Genomic DNA, 21,582 nt, shown 5'->3' on the forward strand with positions numbered 1-21,582 from the left:
CAGCTACTCAGGAGGCTGAGGCAGGAGAATGGCGTGAACTTGGGAGGCGGAGCTTGCAGTGAGCCGAGATCACACCACTGCACTCCAGCCTGGGCGACAGAGCGAGACTCCATCTCAAAATAATAATAATAATAATAATAAAGAAAGATACATGCATGTGCCCTTGATAATTATACACACTTGGAATGATAAATGATTAACAGCCGTTCTCTCTGATAGACTTCATGGGAGACCGTAGGGGGGAAGAAAAAGAATTTTGCAAAAGAAAATTCAGAAAACAAAGAGAATAGAGAGAAGAAAAGCGAGAAAGAGTCAAGTCGTGGACGTGGAAACAACAACCGGAAAGGAAGAGGTGGCAATCGTGGCAGAGAATGTAAGTACAGACTTTCTCCTCAGTTTTTTCTCTTCTCTTCTTTCGTCTCTAGTGACCCTCCTGTCTCAGCCTCCCAAAGTGTTGGAATTACAGGCATGAGCCACTGCGCTCAGCTTTCTCAAATTTTTTCGTAGGAGTTTCCTTACATTCTGAACAACTGAAAGATTAGTCCATAGCATGCTCATAAATTTGTTTCCTCAATGCAGAATTTGTTCTAATAGTTAACACTAGAAATGAGTGGCACCTGAGTAGTTTCATAAGAGCCTCCCATGTGGTTTCATATCAACATTGACCTGGGCTATAGGCAGGTGGTTGTGTAGTGTGTCTTATGACTGCCTTCTGTTATAAGGCAGACACATTCGTTAATTTTAGAATTGTGTGTGTGTGGCAAAGAAGGGGCCAGGGGTCATTTACTTACAGGTAGATAAAGCTGTTTTTTTCTTCTCCATTTATAGAGACTCATGGTATAGACAAGAGTTAGATTAAGAGAAAAGTTGCTGAATAGGCAGGATTTCTTATAGGCAGACAAGAGTTAGATTAAGGGAAAAGTTGCTGAATAGGCAGGATTTCTCATAGGCAGACAAGAGTTAGATTAAGAGAAAAGTTGCTGAATAGGCAGGATTTCTCATAGGCAGACAAGAGTTAGATTAAGAGAAAAGTTGCTGAATAGGCAGGATTTCTCATAGGCAGACAAGAGTTAGATTAAGAGAAAAGTTGCTGAATAGGCAGGATTTCTCATAGGCAGACAAGAGTTAGATTAAGAGAAAAGTTGCTGAATAGGCAGGATTTCTCATAGGCAGGTCTCATTTCCATTAGACCTAGGTTTTCTAGGTTTTGTCACTGTTTATGCAAAACAACCCTGTCTGCTCTGGCAGCGTGTCAGTGTAGCTAAGTTATGAAAGAATAAAATGTAAATATTTAACATATCACTCTAGAGACTCTTGCTGTCTCATATATTCCACCGATATTTATTGAGTATCTACTATGTAGTGGATACTTTTATAGGCATGCAGCATTGAATAAAATAGGTAAAATCTTTGCCCTTCTAAAACTTATATTTTAAAGAAGGTCAAATGGGATGTAACAATAAAGGAGATAAAATATTTTATATTAATATATTTTAATGGTGTTATGTAGAAATTATGTTATAGGGAAAGACAAAGGCAGAAAGAGAGATGCAAATTATGGGAAGAGGTCTGGCAAATGTAAGTGGGTTGCCAAGGAAAGCCTCACTGGAATTTATGTGAGTCAACCTCTGACAGAGGTGAGAGGAGCAAGCCATTCCAATATTGTTTATAAAATTTCTGTATTATATAGAGCTATTAATGCCAATATAGGGATGAGAAAAAGAAAAGACTGCGAGTTGGCATCTTCCGGTTAGTATTCTAGAAAAACCCAATTCTAACACTTTAGTTTTTCTAAGAACTCAGTGTTTCCTTGGTATTACTATTTTGCTATTCTGTGCCTTTCCAGGCTTTGAACGTAACTAATGATCAAATTCTGTGATATATTAACATAGTTGCATAATGGAGGTAGTTTTTTTGAAGCAAAAACTTCACAGCAAGTCCACAAAGAAGAAAGAAAAATCAATATGTTATTTTAATTTGTTTTCAGAATTTTCATGTGAATTAAGGAAGATGTGATTTCTTTTTCTCTTTTTTTTTTTTTTACTTCTTTTTTTGAGACAAGGTCTTACTCTTCCACCCAGGCTGAAGTGCAGTGGCGTGATCACAGCTCACTGCAGCCTTGACCTCCCTGGGCTCAGGTGATCCTCCCACCTCAGCCTCCTGAGTAGCTGGGACTACTAGCTGCACGCCATCACAATCACGCCTGGCTGATTTTCATATTTTTTGTATTTTATATGTTGTATTTTTACTGAGACAGAGTCTTGCTCACTTGCCCAGACTGGAGTGCAGTGAGGAGATCTCGGCTCACTGCAACCTCTGCCTATTGGGTCCAAGCAATCTCCTGCCTTAGCCTCTCGAGTAGCTGGAACTATAGGTACACGCCACCACACCCGGCTAATTTTTATATTTTTCGCTAGAGACGGGGTTTCCTTGTGTTAGCCAGGCTGGTCTCAAACTCCTGGCCTCAAGTGATCCGCCTGCCTCAGCCTCCCAAAGTGCTGGGATTATAGGTATGAGCCATTGCGCCTGGCCAATTTTTGTATTTTTTTTGTATGTCGCCCAGGCTGGTCTCAAGCTCTTGAGCTCAAGAGATCTGCCCCCCTCAGCTGGAAATTACAAGTGCTAGAACTACAAGTGTAAGCCACTGTGCCTGACCTCATTCAGTTTTTAAGTCACTTATGTTTTTGTTTTTCCTGTTTCTGAACCCGTTGTTTAAATTGTAGCCTGTTTGTCATTCCTTCTTTGCCTTTAATAGGTGCTTGGTAAGGTTACGTACAAGAGGTTTGGAAATGGAAATTTGATTTTTCTGCTCTTTTCCCCCTAGTTAGAGGTGAAGAAAATGGAATTGATTGCAATCAAGTGGACAAACCTTCAGATCGCGGCAAGCGAGCCCGAGGTAGAGGTAAGCTAGAGTAAGAGAGAAGAAAATGCTTTCAATTAGGAGGAAGAAGCAGGCGGTTGCTTTTCTGGACTCTGACTAGGGATAGCAATGTGTTCTGAAAGAATGGCAGGTCGTCTTAAAATCTGATCATTTGTTTACTGATGCCCGTAAATGAACTATTTTGTGTTACGTAGTTTTGAAGAAACCAAAGGGTTGTTTTTGGATGAGCTGAGAAAGCCCTTTCTATGAATAATTTAAAACTTAAAGCTCTAACCAAAGACAAATTATAATTGTATTACATTTGGAATACAATGCAATAGGGTTTTTAAAACCTTACTTTAAAAATACTTTATTGCTGAAAAAGGCTATGTTCATTTGAGCCTTCAGTGAGTTGTAGTCTTTTTGCTGTAGTCCTCACTTCCAGCTATTTTGAAGTGTATAATACGTAATTGTTAAGTAGTCACCTTACTTTACTGTTGAACATTAGAACTTACTCCCTTTTTTTGGGACAGGGTCTTACTCTGTCACCCAGGCTGGAGTGCAGTGGCACCATCTCAGCTAACTGCAACCTCTACCTCCTGGGCTCAAATAATCCTTCCACTTACCCTCCTGAGTATCTGGGACTATAGGTGCATTCCACCATGCCCAGCTAATTTTTGTATTTTTGATAGACATGGGGTTTTACCATGTTGACCAGTCTGGTCTCAAACTCCTGGCCTCAAGTGATCCACCCGCCTAATCCTCCCAAAGTGGTGGGATTACAGGCATGAGCCACCGAGCACGGCCTAGAATTTATTCCTTCTGTGTTTTAACCTATCCACCAATCTCTCTTTATTCCCCACCCTCTATACCCATCACCTTCTCTCCCTCTGGTAACTATCTTTCCACTCTTTACCTGCATGAGATAACTTTTTTAGCTCCCATGTGAGTGAGTACGTGTGATATTTGTCTTTCTGTGTCTGGTTTATTTTATTTAATACAGTGTCTTCCAGGTCCATTCATGTTGCTCCAGAGGACATCATTTCATTCTTTTATGACTGAATAGTATTCCAACGTGTAAATTTATCACTTTTTGAAATCCATTCATCTGTTGATAAACACTTAGGTTGATTCTCTGTATTTGTGAATATTGTGAATAGTGCTTCACTTCAAAATAGCTAGAAGTGAGGACTTGAAAAGTTCTCAACACATAGAAATGATAAACGCTCATAGTAACGGATACCCTAAATACCACAACTTGATAATTATGTATTCTCTGCATGTAGCAAAGTACCACATGTACCCCATAAATGTGTTTAAATATTATGTATCAGTAAAAAGTTAAAAATTTAGAAAGAAGAGAAATTGCCACAGCCACCCCAACCTGGCAACTATGAAGCACTATTGGTTTCCTTTTCTTTGTATAAATATCCAGTAATGGGATTGGTGGATCATATGGTAATTCAATTTTTTGTTTTTGATAAATCTCCATACTGTTTTCCAAAATGGCTGCACCAGTTTATATTCCCACCAGTAGTGTATGAGAGTTCCCTTTTCCCTGTGTCTTCACCAGCATCTGTTTAATTTGCTTAATTAATTAGATGTAGTGGCATGATCATAACTCACTGCAGTCTTGAACTCCTGGGTTCAGGCAATCTTCCTGTCTCAGCCACCTCAGTAGTTGGGATTACAGGCTACTTTTTGTCTTTTTGATAATAGCTGTTCTAACTGGGGTAAGATGATACCTCATTGTGGTTTTCTTTGTATTTTGTTGATGTTTAATGATGAACATTTTTTGTGTACCTTTTGGCCATTTGTGTATTGTTTTTTTAGATCCTTTGTCTACTGTTTTTTTTTTTTTTTCTCTTAAGAGACAGTATCTCACTCTTGCCCAGCCTGGAGTGCGGTGACATGATCTTAACTTACTGCAACCTCGAAATCCTGGGCTCAAGTGATTCTTACACCTCAGCCTCCTGAGCAGCTGGGGCTATAGGCACGAGCCCCACCATGCCTGCCTAATTTTTTGTATTTTTAGTAGAGATGGGGTTTCACTGACACATTTTATTTATTTATTTACTTATTTAGAGACAGAGTCTTGCTCTGTCTCAAGGCTGGAGTGCACTGGTGCAATCTCAGCTCACTGCAACCTCTTCCTCCAGGATTCAAGCGATTCTCCTGCCTCAGCCTCCCATGTAGCTGGGACTACAGGCTCAGCTAATTTTTGTATTTTTAAATGGAGATGGGGTTTCACCATGTTGGCCAGGATGGTCTCGATCTCTTGACCTAGTGATCCGCCCGCCTCGGCCTCCCAAAGTGCTGGGATTACAAGGCGTAAGCCCCCGCACCTAACCTATTTTCATTTTTATTGTTTATTTTTTATTTTTTATTTGTTTTTATTTTTGAGACGGGAGTTTCGCTCTTGTTGCCCTGGCTGGAGTGCAATGGTGGGATCTTGGCTCATCACAACCTCCGCCCCCTGTGTTCAAGCAATTCTTTTGCCTGAGCCTCCCGAGTAGCTGGGATAACAGGCATGCGCCACCATGCCCAGCTAATTTTGTGTTTTCAGTAGAGTAGGGTTTCTCCATGTAGGTCAGGCTTAAATGTGTATTTAAGTTACTTTTCTTCTTTTGTATGTTTCTTTATCTCGTGTATTGATACATGGTTTAGCAGCTTATATGTATTATTTTGGTCTTTTCTTCTGGTGAGATTGAGTCAGGTAAGGTAGTGAACTATTGTTTATTTTTTTAGAGACAGGGTCTCGCTCTGTTGCCCATCCTGGAGTACGGTGGCATGATCATAGCTCACTGCAACCTTCAACTCTTATGCTCAAGCAATACTCCTGCCTTAGCCTCCTGAGTAGATAGGACTGCAGGTGCACATCACAATGCCCAGCTAATTTTTTTTCTTTTTCTTTTATTGATTGATTGATTGATTGATTGAGACGGAGTCTCGCTCTGTCACCCAGATTGGAGTGCAGTGGTACACTCTCAGCTCACTGCAAGCTTCGCCTCCCGGGTTCACGCCATTCTCCTGCCTCAGCCTCCCGAGTAATTGGGACTACAGGCGCCCGCCATCATGCCTGGCTAATTTTTTGTATTTTTAATAGAGATGGGGTTTCACCATGTTAGCCAGGATGGTCTCGATCTCCTGACCTCGTGATCCGCCCGCCCTGGCCTCCCAAAGTGTTGGGATTACAGGTGTGAGCCATGCTCCTGGCTATGCCCAGCTAATTTTTAAAAGCATTTTTGTAGAGATAGGTCTCCCTGTATTGCCCAGGCTGGTCTTGAACTCCTGACTCCAAGCAGTCCTCCTCCCTTGGCCTCCTAAAGCAGAGGGATTACAGGCACGAGCCACTGCACCTGGCTGCTAATGAATTACACTTGAAGTTACAGGGTTTGGTTTCCTTCTGGATGGCAGAAAAATAATGCAAAAAAGGCAACAATAGTTTATTCTGTAACCTTTCTCACTGCTTTATCTTACTGTTTTGTATTTAGTAACTCAGATTAGTTCCTCTACTTTTTTTTTTTTTTTTTTTTTTTTTGAGATGGAGTCTCGCTCTGTTGCCCAGGCTGGAGTGCAGTGGCACAATCTCGGCTCATTACAAGCTCCCCCTCCTGGGTTCACACCATTCTCCTGGCTCAGGCTCCTGAGTAGTTGGGACTATAAGTACCCACCACCACGCCTGGCCTGGCTAATTTTTTGTATTTTTAGTAGAGACAGGGTTTCACCGCGTTAGTCAGGATGGTCTCGATCTCCTGACCTCGTGATCCACCCGTGATCCTCCCAAAGTGCTGGGATTACAGGTGTGAGCCACTGCTCCTGGCCGTATATCAGTCTTAAATGTAGCAACTGATATTTACATACCTATTGTGTTGTTGAAGATATTGCTGTAAATAAGCTTTGTTCCTCAGTGAATTCCAGGGATGTTTTGTCATTTTCATTTGATTAATGTAGTATTCTTTGAGGCTGGGGAGGGGTTATTCCAGACTCTCTTGAGAATGTAGGGGGATAGACTCCCAAGTCTCTGAGCCAGAAAAACACCAAAGATGCCCCCTTCTGTTTGTGGCCTGAACAGGTCCCTGGACATGGAAGTAGTACCATCTATATTATTGAACTAGTCCTGAGAAATCTGGAATTTTTTTGAGGCCGGGTCTTGCTATGTTGCTCAGGCTGGCCTCTGGCACAGCTAGGCCTTTTTTTTTTTTTTTTTTCTTTTTAAATTATACTTTTAAGTTCTAGGGTGCACGTGTACAACGTGCAGGTTTGTTACATATGTATACATGTGCCATGTTGGTGTGTTGCACCCATTAACTGGTCATTTACATTAGGTATATCTCCTAATTCTGTCCCTCCCCTCTCCCACAACCCCACAACAGGCCCCGGTGTGGGATGTTCCCCACCCTGTGGCACAGCTAGCTTTTAAAGTCCTTCTTACTATCTTTTGGGGATGAGGGGAAGGAGTGCTTTCTATCTTTTTAGATTAGGCCCACTTTCTGCATTTGCTTCCCTTCAGGCTGTTTGAAAAGGAGGGATGTCTGCAGTTAAGATCTGCCCCAATAGGGGTGGTTGGGTGTTCTTTGAATTTCGGCTTTCAGAGTAATGAGCAACTAGGCCAGGCATGGTAGCTCACACCTATAATCCCAGCACTTTCGGAGGCTGAGGTGAGCGGATCACTGGAAGCCGGGAGTTCAAGACCAGCCTGGCCAATATGGCCAGTGAAATCCCAACTCAGAAAAAGAAAAAAAAAAGTAATGAGCAACTTTTCCATTTCGATTCTCAGCATGGAATATGTAAATATTAGTCAAAACTTGAAGCGGGGAGTGGTGGCTTACGCCTGTAATCCCAGTACTTTGGGAGGGTGAGGTGGGTGGATCACTTGAAGTCAGGAGTTCAAGACCAGCCTGGACAACGTGGTGAAACCCTGTCTCCACTAAAAATACAAAAATTATCCAGGCGTGGTGACGCAGGCCTGTAATCCCAGCTACTCGGGAGACTGAGGCACAAAAATCATTTGAACCTGGGAGGTGGAGGTTGTGGTGAGCTGAGATTACGCCACTGCACTCCAACCTCGGTGACAGAGCAAAACTCTGTCTCCAAAAATTCAAAAAAAAAAACCCTTGAACAGTCATTCAACAGATACGTAGTAGAGTCCCAGGGCTTGAGGAGGAAAGGTACAGCATTTACCATAACATGGTTTATTCACTTTGATAATCTTTGGAATCGTTGGACTTGGTTTTCATGATTAAAATACACTGGATTTTTATTCTGAGCTGCTAGATTAATCTGTTCCTTCCAGATAACAATGCAGGGAAATGGTATATACACAGAAACCAACGTTACTAGTAGCATTACTGCCAGGTGAGTGCGAAACAATAATTCCATTATCTTGTTAGAATTTATGGGGAAGATGGATTGGATTTTTTTTTATTTTTTTATTTTTTGAGACGGAGTCTCGCTCTGTCGCCCAGGCTGGAGTGCAGTGGCTGGATCTCAGCTCACTGCAAGCTCCGTCCCCCAGGTTTACGCCATTCTCCTGCCTCAGCCTCCCGAGTAGCTGGGACTACAGGCGCCTGCCACCTCGCTCGGCTAGTTTTTTGTGTTTTTTAGTGGAGACGGGGTTTCACTGTGTTAGCCAGGATGATCTCGATCTCCTGACCTCGTGATCCACCCGTCTCGGCCTCCCAAAGTGCTGGGATTACAGGCTTGAGCCACCGCGCCCGGCCCCGGATTGGATTTTTTAATTAAAAAAAATTTTTTGTTAGAGGCTCATGCCACTGTGCCCATAAAAAATAGTTTTGTAGAGAGGGAGTCTCCCTGTATTGCCCAGACTGGCCTTGAATTCCTTGCTCAAGCCACCCTTCCACCTCAACTTCCAAATTGTTGAGATGATAGGTGTGAGCCACCATGCCTGTCTCAGAAAAGTTTTGAATTTTCATAAAGTCCATTTTGTCTAGTTTTTCTTTTTTTGCCTGTAGTTTTGGTGTCATATTGAAGAAATCGTTGCTAAATCCAGTGTTGTAAAGCATTTGCTTTGTGTTTTTCTCTGAGAGTTTTATAGTTTTAGCTCTTAAATTTAGGCCTTTGCTCTTCAGTTCAGGATTTTAATGAAGAGAGAATGTGGAAAGGTGCTAGTCATAATTTTCTCTTCTTGTTTGCTTATTCCCATGCTTGCTGCCATTTTGGTCTTTGATCAAAGACCTAGTATTTAAAATGATATTTAACAGTGCCTTCAGCTTACTTTGAATTTTCCTCTTTCTGGTTCTCATTTCATTTTATAGTAGTGGCTTGTAATTCCATGGTGTTTGCCCTTCCTGATTTTAAAGGGTGCAGACTGTTTTATAATATAACTTTCCTGTGTTTAGCTGTCAAATACCACAAATATAATACAAGGAGAATTTAATTCTTTTCTAGCCTTAGAAGTCACTAACTGGGTATAGGTAGTTGTATCATCAGGGATCAGTAAATTGGAAATTGGATGCCCTGGATTGGAATGTTGGTGCCATTAGGAACAATGATAATATTGTCTGGGTAGTGAGTATAGGATGAAGAAGGAAGTGTAATTGTGTAGGACATGAATATTATTTTATAATATAATTGTTTGTTTTTTTTTAAAGGATTTGGACGTGGCAGAGGGAGAGGGGCAGGAAGGTTCTCAACCCAAGGCATGGGGTAAGTCATAGCCATCCTATTTTTATAGTTATTTAATTCCCTAGTTTTTATGCTTCAATTGCCTCTAATACCCTGCATCTAATTTGTTCATCATGGTGAATCTAGTGTTTTCTATACTTAAAGAGATTTACAAATAAGAAAAATAATATGAATAAAATTGATCTTTTAAATAGGCATTAGAGCAGGGTTTCTAGCCTTGGCACTATTGATTGTGGATTGGATAATACTTCCATGGAGTGGTAGGGTCTCCTGTATATTGTAGGATGTTTAGCAACATCTGTCCTCTCTGTACTATTAATAAATATCAGTAGCAGTCACCTGAAGTTGTGACAACATACCTACAGACATACCTAAATGGCACTGCCTAAGGGCCATGTTAGTTAATCCAGCCATTGTCTTTGAATGCTAAGTAAATGTAGTGCTTATTTATGTATAAGTGATATCTTTTTCCTGAATTGTAATAGTGAACATTGAACAGACTCAAAGGTAGTAAAATCAGAGGTTTATTTCTTGTTTCTGGGTGTTATTTTACTTTTTGTTGCTTCTAAAACATTAGCTCCCATTGAATTTTTAGAAAAAGTTTTAAAACATCCTGTGGAAGCCATACGTAGATGCAGTCAAGGAAGGGAATTGGCTCCAAGAAAAGCCCTTTGTCTCTCTCTAACTTCAGGCAGCACTCTTGGTGTCAGTGCCTTCTAGATAAGTGGTGGTGCCTCCTGCAATCTGCCTTCTTCCTAAGCTCCTTCGAGGAAAAGGAGGGATAAAAACACAGGGAGCAAACTCTCAGGAGCGCTTTAAGACATAGCCCTGCCCATTAGCTGTAAATTGTTTTGTGGATTTTTCTGTTTACTTCACATTCCTTTGTGAAAATTTTAAAGGTAATATTTGTTTTGGCTCATGTTAGACCTCTGAACCATGATTCAGTTAAACTGGGTGTTCAGTTTAGGATTTTACTGAAAAGAAATAGAGGTGCTGAACAAAATGTTTTCTTCTTTATCTAATGTTTCTATAAAGGAGCATATAATTCTAAGCTATAAAAGGTTCAAAGCCAAACTTGGATTCTGACTTGGGAAGAAAATACCTGTGTTCCCTATTTATTCCTTATTTTTCAGCAGGACTCTTATGAGAGCCCTTATTCTGCCTTGAAAGATTATGGGTCTCCTTGTCTGCTTTAGGATGCTGAGGACCATGTTTTAGTAAAATAAGGCTATTATACCAGAATGTGTGGAAGGTCCCTAGGCAGCTTCTGGTTTTCACATCTGCATCTCCATGGCTGGCAGAATTAGTTATATTTAAATAGGGGAAGGAAAGGTAATGTCTTTTACAGTGGCTGTGAGAAGACACTGGGCTTGTTTGGTGGAAGATCATGTATGGTTAATATTTTGGCTTAGGTGCTTGCTTCTTTTGCCTTTATTATTTCTTTATTTCAAACCCCAGGACATTTAATCCTGCGGACTATTCAGATTCTACATCTACAGATGTGTGTGGGACAAAGCTAGTAGTTTGGGAAGCTGCTCAGAATGGTGCAGATGAGGGAACTGGTAAGTGTTCTGTTTTTGCCAGAGATGAGTTTTAAATGTTTGAGCTATTAAGAGTTTTATGTTCTCATGCAAAGATGAAGTCTAAATGTGCTGATGGAAAAGAATGAAAACCAGGCTACTGTCCTACCTCTGAAATTATTCTTAGTTGGTTCTTACCACCAAAGTCTGTCACATATAAATCTCATGATGACAAAGAATTTGATTTTCCCTTCTGCGAGCTAAGAAAGAGGCTATATAAGGTAATTGGCATAAATCAGCACAAACCCACACTCCAATCAAAGTATGTCACAGATATATAGAATTTCTGAGGAGAAGATTTTTTACTGGAAGTACTTCCCATTTCTAATGGTGGATTCTTTGGTCAGATAATGTATGATAATGCGGTAGATGATAGATGGATTTGTAGCAACGTTGCTACTGCAGGTTTTTCTGTATCATGCTGTTTCTGGATTATTTTCTGAAATTCTTGGGGTAAATATTGGTTGTTTATTTATATAGAGCTCTTTGTACAGTAAGTATTGAGATTATACTTATAGAAACATAATTTAGCCAGGTGCAGTGGCTCACACCTGTAATCCCAGCACTTTGGGAGACTGAGGCAGATGGAGCATTTGAGGTCAGGAATTCGAGAGCAGCCTGGCCAACATGGTGAAACCCCGTCTCTACAGAAATATAAAAAAATTAGCCAGGCTTGGTGGTGCGTGCCTGTAATCCCAGCTACTTGGGAGGCTGAGACAGGAGAATCGCTTGAACCCAGGAGGTGGAGGTTGCAATGAGCCGAGATCGTGCCATTGCACTCCAGCCTGGGTAACAGAGCGAGACTTCATCTCAAAACAACAACAACAAAAACAAAAACATAATTTAACACAATGAAATATAACCTAGATTTAGAATATAGTTCAATAAATTATCAAGCCCTGGTGCAAGTTGTTCATGCCTGTAATCTCAGCATTTAGGTGGCTGAGGCGGGAGGATCACTTGAGCCACAGTTTGAGGTGAGCCTGATTAACATAGTAAGATCTCATCTATACTAAGAAAACGTAAAAAATTAACATGGCATGGTGGTTGCGCCTATGGTCCCAGCTGCTTGGGAGGCTGGAGAGGGGAGTGTCATTTGAGCCTGGGAGGTTGAGGATGACATAAGCTATGATTGTACCACTGCACTCCAACCTGGCAACAGAGCAAGGCTGTGTCTCAAAAAATAAAAAATAAAATAAAATAATGCACACAAGCATCCATATAACAACCCTAGCCAGAAAGTAAGAGAGTACGACCAGAATCACAACTAATCAACTGTAAATAGAGAAACTGTAAAGAGGGTCAACAAAATTTGTAAGTTGTTATTTGAAAACACTAGTAAAATTGTTAAGCTTCTTATGAGATCATCAAGGGAAGGTGAAGAACATGAGTAATTAGTTCCAGGAAGGAGAAAAGGTATATTGATATAGATCATACAGATATTAAGGAGATTATAAGATACTGTATGTCGATTTTTTTTTTTTTTGGCAACAAGTTTGGAATTACTAATTTCACTCTTGTAAAAATCTTTAAGTATTTGAAAATAGAATTCAGTAAGACAGAAACAGGAAAAGGTTACCATAACCACGTTAAAATTATGCTTGGGTTGAGCGTGTTAAATCACACCTGTAATCCCAGCACTTTGGGAGGCTTAGGTGGGCAGATCAGTTGAGCTCAGGAGTTTGAGACCAGCCTGGGCAACATGGTGAAACCCCATCTCTGCAAAAAAATACAAAAATTAGCTGGGTGTAGTAGCATATGCCTGTGGTCTCAGCTACTTGGGATGCTGAGGTGGGAGAATCACTTGAATCTGGGAGACATAGGTTGCAGTGAGCTGAGATTGTGCCACTGCACTTTAGCCTGGGTGACAGAGTGGGACTCTGTCTCAAAAAAAGAAAGAGAGAGAGAAATAAAGAACGAAAGAAAGAGAAAGAATGAATTACACCTGGTATTTAAGTGTGCTTAACTGTGTTTTTTGGGGTGGGGGGGTTTTGAGATGGAGTCTCTGTCACCCAGGCTGGAGTACAATGGCATGATCTTGGCTCACTGCAACCTCCACCTCCCAGGTTCAAGCGATTCTCCTGCCTCAGCGTCCTGAGTAGCTGGGATTACAGGTGTCCGGCACTATGCCTGGCTAATTTTTTTGTATTTTTAGTAGGCAGGGTTTCACCATGTTGGCCAGGCTAGTCTCTAACTGCTGACCTCAAATGGTCCACTCACCTTGGCCTCCCAAAGTGCTGGGATTACAGGCGTAAGCCACCATGCCCCACCTTCTTTTCTTTTTCTTTTTTTAAGAGAACATCTCACTCTGTTGTCCGGGCCAGAGTGCAGTGGTGTGATCATCACTCACTGTAGCCTTGAACCACTGGATTCAAGCCATCTTCCCACCTTAACCTCCCTAGTACTTACTGCTGGGACTATGGCACACACCACTGCACTGGGTGAATTTTAAAATTTTTTGTAGATAAAAGATTTTGCATTGTTGCAGAGGCTGGTCTTGAACTCCTGGCTTCAAAGATCCTCCCACCCAGCCAGTGCTGGGATTACTGACATGAGCCACCATGCCCAGCTTAGTTTGTTTAACTTTTAAAAAAACAAATCAGTCCACTCCTAGATGCATACCCAAAAGACAGGAAAATGTAGGTTCACATAAAAATCTTGTACAAAAAGATTCATAGCAACATAATTAATAATTATAAAAAAGTAGAAACAACCCATACTTCCTATTGAACAGGTCTGTCAGGGTAGGGGAAGAAACCTCAAATGTTTATCAATGGATGAATATATAAGCAAAATATAGAATATACATAGAATAGAATAATGTTCAGCCATAAAAAGGAATTAAGGTACATGCTACAACATGAATGAACCTTGAAAATAGTATGCAGAGTCACAGAAAGACCACATATATTGTGTTTTATGATTTTATTTGTCTGAAATGTCTAAGGCAAATTTATAGGGACAGAAATTAGCTCGGTGGTTGCCTAGGACTGGAACTATTTGGGAAAAGTGGTGAGTGACTACGAATGAGTATGGGGTTTGTTTCAGAGGTGATGGTTACACAAATTGTGAATATACTAAAAATTATTCAGCCGTCTACTGTAAAAGGGTAGATTTCATGTTATGTGTGTTATATATAAAAATACAGAAATAAGTATTATCCATTTAACAGAATTAAAGATAAAAATCCTTATGATTATTTCTGTAAGGAAGAGCGTTCAATATTCGTTCATGATTAAAACAAACCAACAGTGTTTCTGAATGGCATGTGGGATTTGAGCCGGATAATGGTCTTTGATTCCAGCAACATGGAGACTTTGTACCAATGCCCATTCTTAGTGCTCAAATGTCCCAACGTGAAGCTGACGAAGCCGACCAGGCTGCACATGCCTTCAGCCATGACTGTGTATGCTTTGGTGGTGGTGTCTTGCTTCCTCATGACCAGAGGAATAATTTATGATGTTATTGTTGAACCTCCAAGTGTTGGCTCTGTGACTGATGAACATGGGCATCAGAGGCCAGTAGCTTTCTTGGTGTACAGAGTAAATGGACAATATATTATTATGGAAGGACTTGCATCCAGCTTCCTGTTTACAGTGGGAGGTTTAGGTTTCATAATCCTGGACCAGTCAAATGCACCAGATATCCCTAAACGCAGCAAATTTCTTCTTTTATTCTTTGGATTTGTTTGTGTCCTATTGAGTTTTTTTTTACAGTTAGAGTATTCATGAGAATGAAACTGCCAGGCAATCTGATAGGTTAGAGTGCCTTTTGAGAAGAAATCAATGGATACTGGATTTGCTCCTGTCAATGAAGTTTTAAAGTCTATACCAATCCGCTATTATGAAATGTGGAAAAGAATGAAGAGCAGCAGTAAAGAAATATGTAGTGAAAACACTGGAAGTATATTGATGCTTGGAGTAAAATTTCTGTTTTTTTTTTTTTTTTTTTGAGACGGAGTCTCGCTTTGTCGCCCAGGCTGGAGTGCAGTGGCCGGATCTCAGCTCACTGCAAGCTCCGCCTCCCGGGTTTACGCCATTCTCCTGCCTCAGCCTCCCGAGTAGCTGGGACTACAGGCGCCCACCACCTCGCCCGGCTAGTTTTTTGTATTTTTAGTAGAGACGGGGTTTCACCATATTAGCCAGGATGGTCTCGATCTCCTGACCTCGTGATCCGCCCGTCTCGGCCTCCCAAAGTGCTGGGATTACAGGCTTGAGCCACCGCGCCCGGCCAAGGAGTAAAATTTCTTCTTGGTATCAGAGACAAGTTTATCACAGTATTTTTTTTCCTGCTGATCTGTTGAGATCAGTGATGTTGAGTGACATTTTCTTCTTAGTTTTTCGTTTTTTAAAGAAAATATACTCCAGTTTACAAATATAATATTGAATAAAGTGATTATGTTTTATAGCCCCTTTAACTTTTTTTTTGTAGATGACATTTCTGATTTTCAGAATTAATGTAAAATCAAGAAGCAAGATTCCATAAGTAGAGAATTCTGGATGGCTGATCAGTTTTACCTATGGTGCCTTGCCTTTTAATAGGGAGTGTGATAATACATTATTCCAAATATGTATGTATGACTGTTTCCTGAACAATAAGATCTATGAAAGGAGCAGAAATAATTTTTCTAATTAAAAACAAACAAAACCCTGGCAATTAGAAATACAAGGAATTTCCTTAATCAGATAAGGAATATCTGTAAACTTACAGCAGGTATTACAGTCACTGGTGATATATTGAGTGTTTTTCCTCTGGAACAGGATAAAAACATGTGGTCACTGCTTCCATTCGCACTGTTCTGGAGGTCCTAGCCAGTGCAATAAAGAAAAGTAAGTCATAAGGACTGGAAAGGGAGAATAAACCGTTGTTTTCTGTGATTATGTAAAAGAAACTATAGATGAATTATTGGAGAGTTTCACAAGCACAAAATGCAAGACACAAGTTTCATGAATGAATGTATTTCTGTAAATCGTCAACAAACAGAAAATGGAAAAAAATTGCTAGTAGCTCCAGAAAACACCAAATACCTAGGAATAAGTCTAATGATATGTAAAATATGTAAGATTAGAAAAAATAGAAAACAATATTGAGAGAAAATAAGGAAGACAATAAATAGAGGGATATACCACTTTAATATATTTTAGTCTTACTGTTGTGACATTTAGTTTTTATTGACTCAGTCTTTGAATTTATTAATCCATGGTAGTCCATCTCATGTAAATATTCCCCACTGATTTTTTAAAAAAATCAAATTTGTTGATGTAGTTTATATATATATATGATAAAATTCTCCCTTTAGAGGTATAGAGGATGAATTCTAACAAATGCGTATAGAATTATAACCAGCATTAAAATATAATTATGGTGCTTCTTTACTAGCAATGAACAATTGTAAACAAAGAATAAGAAAAACAGTACTTTTTTTAGAGTACCAAAAAAACAAGAAATAGTTGTATTTCTGACTATATATATGCAAGATTTGTATGTTGATATTATGCAACATGTTGGGAAAGATAAAAGAAGACCCTCATAAAAGGGAACATATTCAGTGTTCATGAATTGGAAGACTCAAAATCTTTGAAATGTCATTTCTCTCCAAATTGATCGATAGCTTCAGCATAATTCCAATCAAAATCTTCTCAGATTTTTGACAACTTGATTCTTTTTTTTGAGATAGATTCTCACTCTGTCACCCAGGCTGGAGTGCAGTGTTGCGATCTCACCTCACTGCAACCTCCACCTCCTGGGTTCAAGTGATCTCCTACCTCAGACTCCTGAGTAGCTGGGATTACAGGTGTGTGCCACCATGCCCAGCTGTTTTTTTTTTTTTTTTCCCCTGTATTTTTAGCAGAGACGGGGTTTCACCATGTTGGCCGGGTCAGTATTGAACTCCTGACCTCAAGTGATCTGCCCACCTCAGCCTCCCAAAGTGGTGGGATTACAGGTGTGAGATATTTTGCCTGGCCTTGACCACTTGACTCTAAAATTTTTATATAATATTAAAGGGACTAAAGTAGCATAAACAGTTTTGAAAAGAAAAAAAAGTTCTACACTCCCTAATTTTAAGAACTGCTCTAACACTACAGTAAGCAAGACATATAAATCAATAGCATAGTAGTTTACATATACATATGGCTAATTGTTTTTTGTCAAAGATTATGAGGCAGTTCAATGCCATACATTATACTGTATACAAAAATTACCCTGCAAGTTTACACTTAAACATGAAACCTAAAAGTACAACTTACAAAGAACTTAGAGTGGCAAATCTTAGTGACTTTAGGTTAGGTGAAGATTTCTTTATAGAATCTGATAAGCCTGAGTCATAAAAGAGAAAACTGACAAAGTACATTTTATCAAAAATTGTAAAATTCTTCTGAAGAGAAAAATGATAGGATGAGATGTAGTCTTGGAGAAAATGTTTATATAAAATCCATATTTGATAAGGACTTATATACAAAATAAATAAAGAACTCTCACAATCAGTAATAAGAAAACAACCCCCTAAAATAAATGAGCAATTAAAAATGGGGAAAAAAATGGAAGAAGTTCTAGAAATGGATAGTAGTGATTGTACAGCATTAGGAATATACTCAGTGCCACTAAATTGTACACTCGAAGAGGGTTAGACGTGGTAAATTTTGTGTAATGTCTATTTCAACACGGAGACTGGTGAAGAATAATTTCCTGTGAATCTGTAATTATTTTAACAGAAAAAGTTCATAGAAAGCAAAGTATTTGCATTTACAAGGGAAGATGATAAATGGATAGCAAACAAATCCGTAAGAATGTGCTCATCATCATTCGTCATTGGGGAAATACAAAGTAAAGCCACATTGAGTTACGCCCATTCACCTATTAAAATGACTTTAAAGGAAACGAAAAATTCCAAGTGCTGGTGAGGATTGTGGAATAACAGGTACTCATATACATGCCTGGTGGGAAAGCATACCTTTGCCATACCATCTGACAACCCCATTCTTAGGTTTTTATAAAAGTGGAATGAAAACACATCCAAACAAAAATATGTATGTGATATTATAGTGCCTTTATTAATACCTCCACTGATGTTTTTTTTCTTCTTTTTTTTTTAAGAGGTGGGGGTCTCAATTTGTTGCCCAGGCTGGAGTATAGTTGGTATTCACAGGCATAATCTTAGTGCACTGCAACCTCAAACTCCTGGGCTCAAGTGATCCTCCTCCATCACCCTCCTGTGTAGCTGGGACTACAGCTCTGCACCACTGTGCACAGCTTCCACACAGTGTGGAAGAACTGTGTGTGGAAGCTGTGCCCACTTCCGTGGCTTTGAAGCCGAATGTTGTCCAACTGTTGAAGCAGAATGTTGAATTAGTCAATTAGTTACTTTTTTTCTTATTTTATCTTTCCTCCTCTCTTTCTTCTTTCATCTCCTCCCACTTATTATTTAAAGTAGCAGATTTCTTGCTGAAAAGCATTTAGATAAGCAAAACCAGTTTGTTGTAGAATACAGTTAAAGGATGTCATCAGCTGATGGTGCTGGCTATTTTTCCAGAGGCCTCACAGAATGGTATTGGCTTGTTGATAAGGGAGTTCTGAGTCCAGGACTCGGCCATAAGGCTCAGAAACCCAACTGTTGACAGTACAATAACCACAAATCTGTTCGCAATGTGAGGAGCATTCAAATTAACCAAACTAGAAAGACTTGTGTATACTCAGAATGCTGATTGATAAGTTTTCTAAAAACTGGTACCTGTTAAACAGATTAGAATACTCTCTTTGCTGAGTGAGAAGGGAACTTGGTAAACATGGGCATGAGAGTGAGAATAATTGAAGTAATTTGAGCGTCCAAGAGCCATCAGGGATAAAATTCATAACTTGATTTGCAGTGACCTGTAAGAGTATGGATTTCAACTACATTTCACTATCCTTGGGCAGTAACGCAGCATATACATAGCTTTGACGGTGACTATCTTCTCTTGTGATGAATACTTTCATTCTTTTGATATGTTTAAACCCTCAATTTTACATTGGTCCACAGAACTGGCATCAGATACTCACAACGTAGCTCAGGATCTGTCAAACAAAAGTTCTTATGGACTCAAAGGTATGAATACTTAATTTTTTTAATTTTTTAAGTTAAGAATCTTATAAATTGCTTGCAATATCTTTCATTTTTTATCAAAGCTAGCTAATACAAATTTATCAGATAAATGTTTGTAAACTATACCCATTTATTTGGTAATCAAATTTGCAGTTTGCTAATGGAAATGTTTGATTGACTTTCAAGGTGCCACAGAATTTTCACCATTGTTTTCCTTTTTCCTAAGTGGCCTTCTTTAACATACATTCATTAGAGGACTAACACCAAGTTAAACTGAACATGAAGCATTCATCTCAAATATATTATTTTAAGCTGAAAATAAGGATTGTTGAAGTTTTTCCCTTATGTTTTGGGGTGTAGGTCTAATGTGAACCAAATTAAAATTTTAATATTCCAAAATATGATTAGGACCTGAGCCTCTGCCTTCTGTATTTAATGTCTGGAATTTTTTATAGTCTGTATGGCTAGTTCCTGCAATGTGGCACTTGCTTCTGACATGGGAGTTTTCCCTGTAATTTCCTGACACGCCACTCTATCATGTTGCATCTCTGCTTTTAACTGTTTTCCTGTTTTTCCTTCAGGCTACATAGTGCCTTGTACTTGCTTTTAAATGTACTCAGATTCTCACCCTACTATGCAAGTCCAAAGTTGTGTTTAATTATTTTCAAAATACTGCTCTCAAAGTGGTAGGCCAGTCTTTTTTTATTATTTTTATTATTTTATTTTTATTTTTATTATTTTTTTTGAGATGGAGTTTTGTTCTTGTTGCCCAGGCTGGAGTGCAATGGCATGATCTCGGCTCACTGCAACCTCCACCTCCTGGGTTCAAGCAATTCTGCCTCAGTCTCCCAAGTAACTGGGATTTATAGGTGTGAGTCACCACCCCTGGCTAATTCTTTGTATTTTTAGTAGAGACGGGGTTTCACCATGTTGGCCAGGCTGGTCTCAAACTCCTGACCTCAGGTGATCCACCCACCTCTGCCTCCCGAAGTGCTGCAATTACAGGCATGAGCCACTGCTCCAGGCCTATTTATTTATTTATTTATTTATTTATTTATTTCTGAGATGGAGTCTCTGTTGCCCAGGCTGGAGCAGTGGCATGATCTCAGCTCACTGCAACCTCCGCCTCCTGGGTTCAAACGATTCTCCTGCCTCAGCCTCCCCAGTAGCTGGGACTATAGGCACACGCCACCACGCCCCGCTAATTTTTGTATTTTTAGTAGAGACAGGGTTTCACCATATTGACCAGGCTGGTCTTGAACTCCTGACCTCGTGATCCACCCACCTCAGCCTCCCAAAGTGCTGGGATTACAGGCATGAGCCACCATGCCCAGACTGTTTTTTTTTATTTTTAAGATACCTCCTGAATTGCCATGGTAGGTCATTCTTACTACATATCATGTATAAAAGCCTGTTTTAACTTACTACATTAACTGTATGTATAGTGGCTGAGCTGCTCAAATTTATGTGTATTTTATTGCAGTTTTAAAACTTAGAAAAAAGAATGTATATTTTAAGCTTTAGAATACTTTTAATATTTTTTATGTAGGTTTTTGTAATGTTTCATCATTGTTTTTCTCCTGGAAATTTTCCTTTGTATCCGTGTGTGTGTATCCTTTATATCTGTGTGTGTGTATATTTCATCTTCCCCATCAAGCTTTGTCTTACCATGCTGGCTTTCATTAACTTCATCCTCCAAATTTCCAGTGTTATTAGTGGTTTCTCAGAATTAAATGTTTTCCGTTTTGAAACCATTTGTATTTTACACCCAAATATTGGCACAGTTTACATCATATTTCACAGAGAGCCATCCCAATCTGAAATCAGTATATCGTGTTAAAAACATTCCACAAATAAGGACTCTCTTTCTAAGAGACAATCATCATTTTACTTAGGAGGAGGTCAGTTATTCCGCTATTTACATGATTCTAAGGAAGGTAGACATGGTTACCTGACTTCTTTTGTCTCACAAGCGCGCCCCTCCTCCTTTTCCCTCTCCATACACAACTTTTGGAGAGAAACAGAATTTTGTGTGTCAGATGATTAACTCCTTGCTTCCTATAAAGGAACTGAAAACATCCATAATCCCGCTTTCTGGGGTTAGTCGTCGTTAATTTCTTAGTGTATTTCCTTTAAAACCGTTATCTATGGGCATGTTTTTTAGTACATACTATAAACAATGGCCCTCTACTTATATAAGATCTGTAAATAAGCATTTTTTGAGTAGCAACACTTTTCTTTCTTTTTTTTTTTTTTGAGACGGAGTCTCGCTCTGTCACCCAGGCTGGAGTGCAGTGGCCGGATCTCAGCTCACTGCAAGCTCCGCCTCCCGGGTTCACTCCATTCTCCTGCCTCAGCCTCCCGAGTAGCTGGGACTACAGGCGCCTGCCACCTCGCCCGGCTAAGTTTTTGTA

The 21,582-nt window shown here is 39.6% G+C and overlaps 2 protein-coding genes across 3 annotated transcripts in view; both read left to right on the forward strand.

The window, feature by feature from the left end:
• UBAP2 (ubiquitin associated protein 2) overlaps nt 1–21,582 on the forward strand; it is a 113,950-nt gene that overhangs the window by 43,692 nt on the left and 48,676 nt on the right. Inside the window, exons 5-9 of one of the 2 annotated variants that reach the window (XM_050760743.1) lie at nt 220–373; nt 2,825–2,902; nt 9,475–9,529; nt 10,967–11,070; nt 19,106–19,171. In XM_050760743.1, the coding sequence (XP_050616700.1) occupies nt 220–373; nt 2,825–2,902; nt 9,475–9,529; nt 10,967–11,070; nt 19,106–19,171 (457 nt within the window). Of the gene's footprint in view, nt 1–219; nt 374–2,824; nt 2,903–9,474; nt 9,530–10,966; nt 11,071–19,105; nt 19,172–21,582 lie in introns of those variants that run through there. The other variant, XM_050760745.1, reaches the window with a different exon arrangement.
• Nucleotides 11,077–15,013, forward strand: LOC126937429 (oligosaccharyltransferase complex subunit OSTC-like). The gene has a single exon (XM_050760858.1). The coding sequence runs from the start codon at nt 14,355–14,357 to the stop codon at nt 14,817–14,819; it is 465 nt and encodes a 154-aa protein (XP_050616815.1). The 5' UTR covers nt 11,077–14,354; the 3' UTR covers nt 14,820–15,013.

Source organism: Macaca thibetana, chromosome 15 (genome assembly GCF_024542745.1).
Source record: "Macaca thibetana thibetana isolate TM-01 chromosome 15, ASM2454274v1, whole genome shotgun sequence".
In the NCBI taxonomy this organism is placed as follows: Eukaryota; Metazoa; Chordata; class Mammalia; order Primates; family Cercopithecidae; genus Macaca; species Macaca thibetana.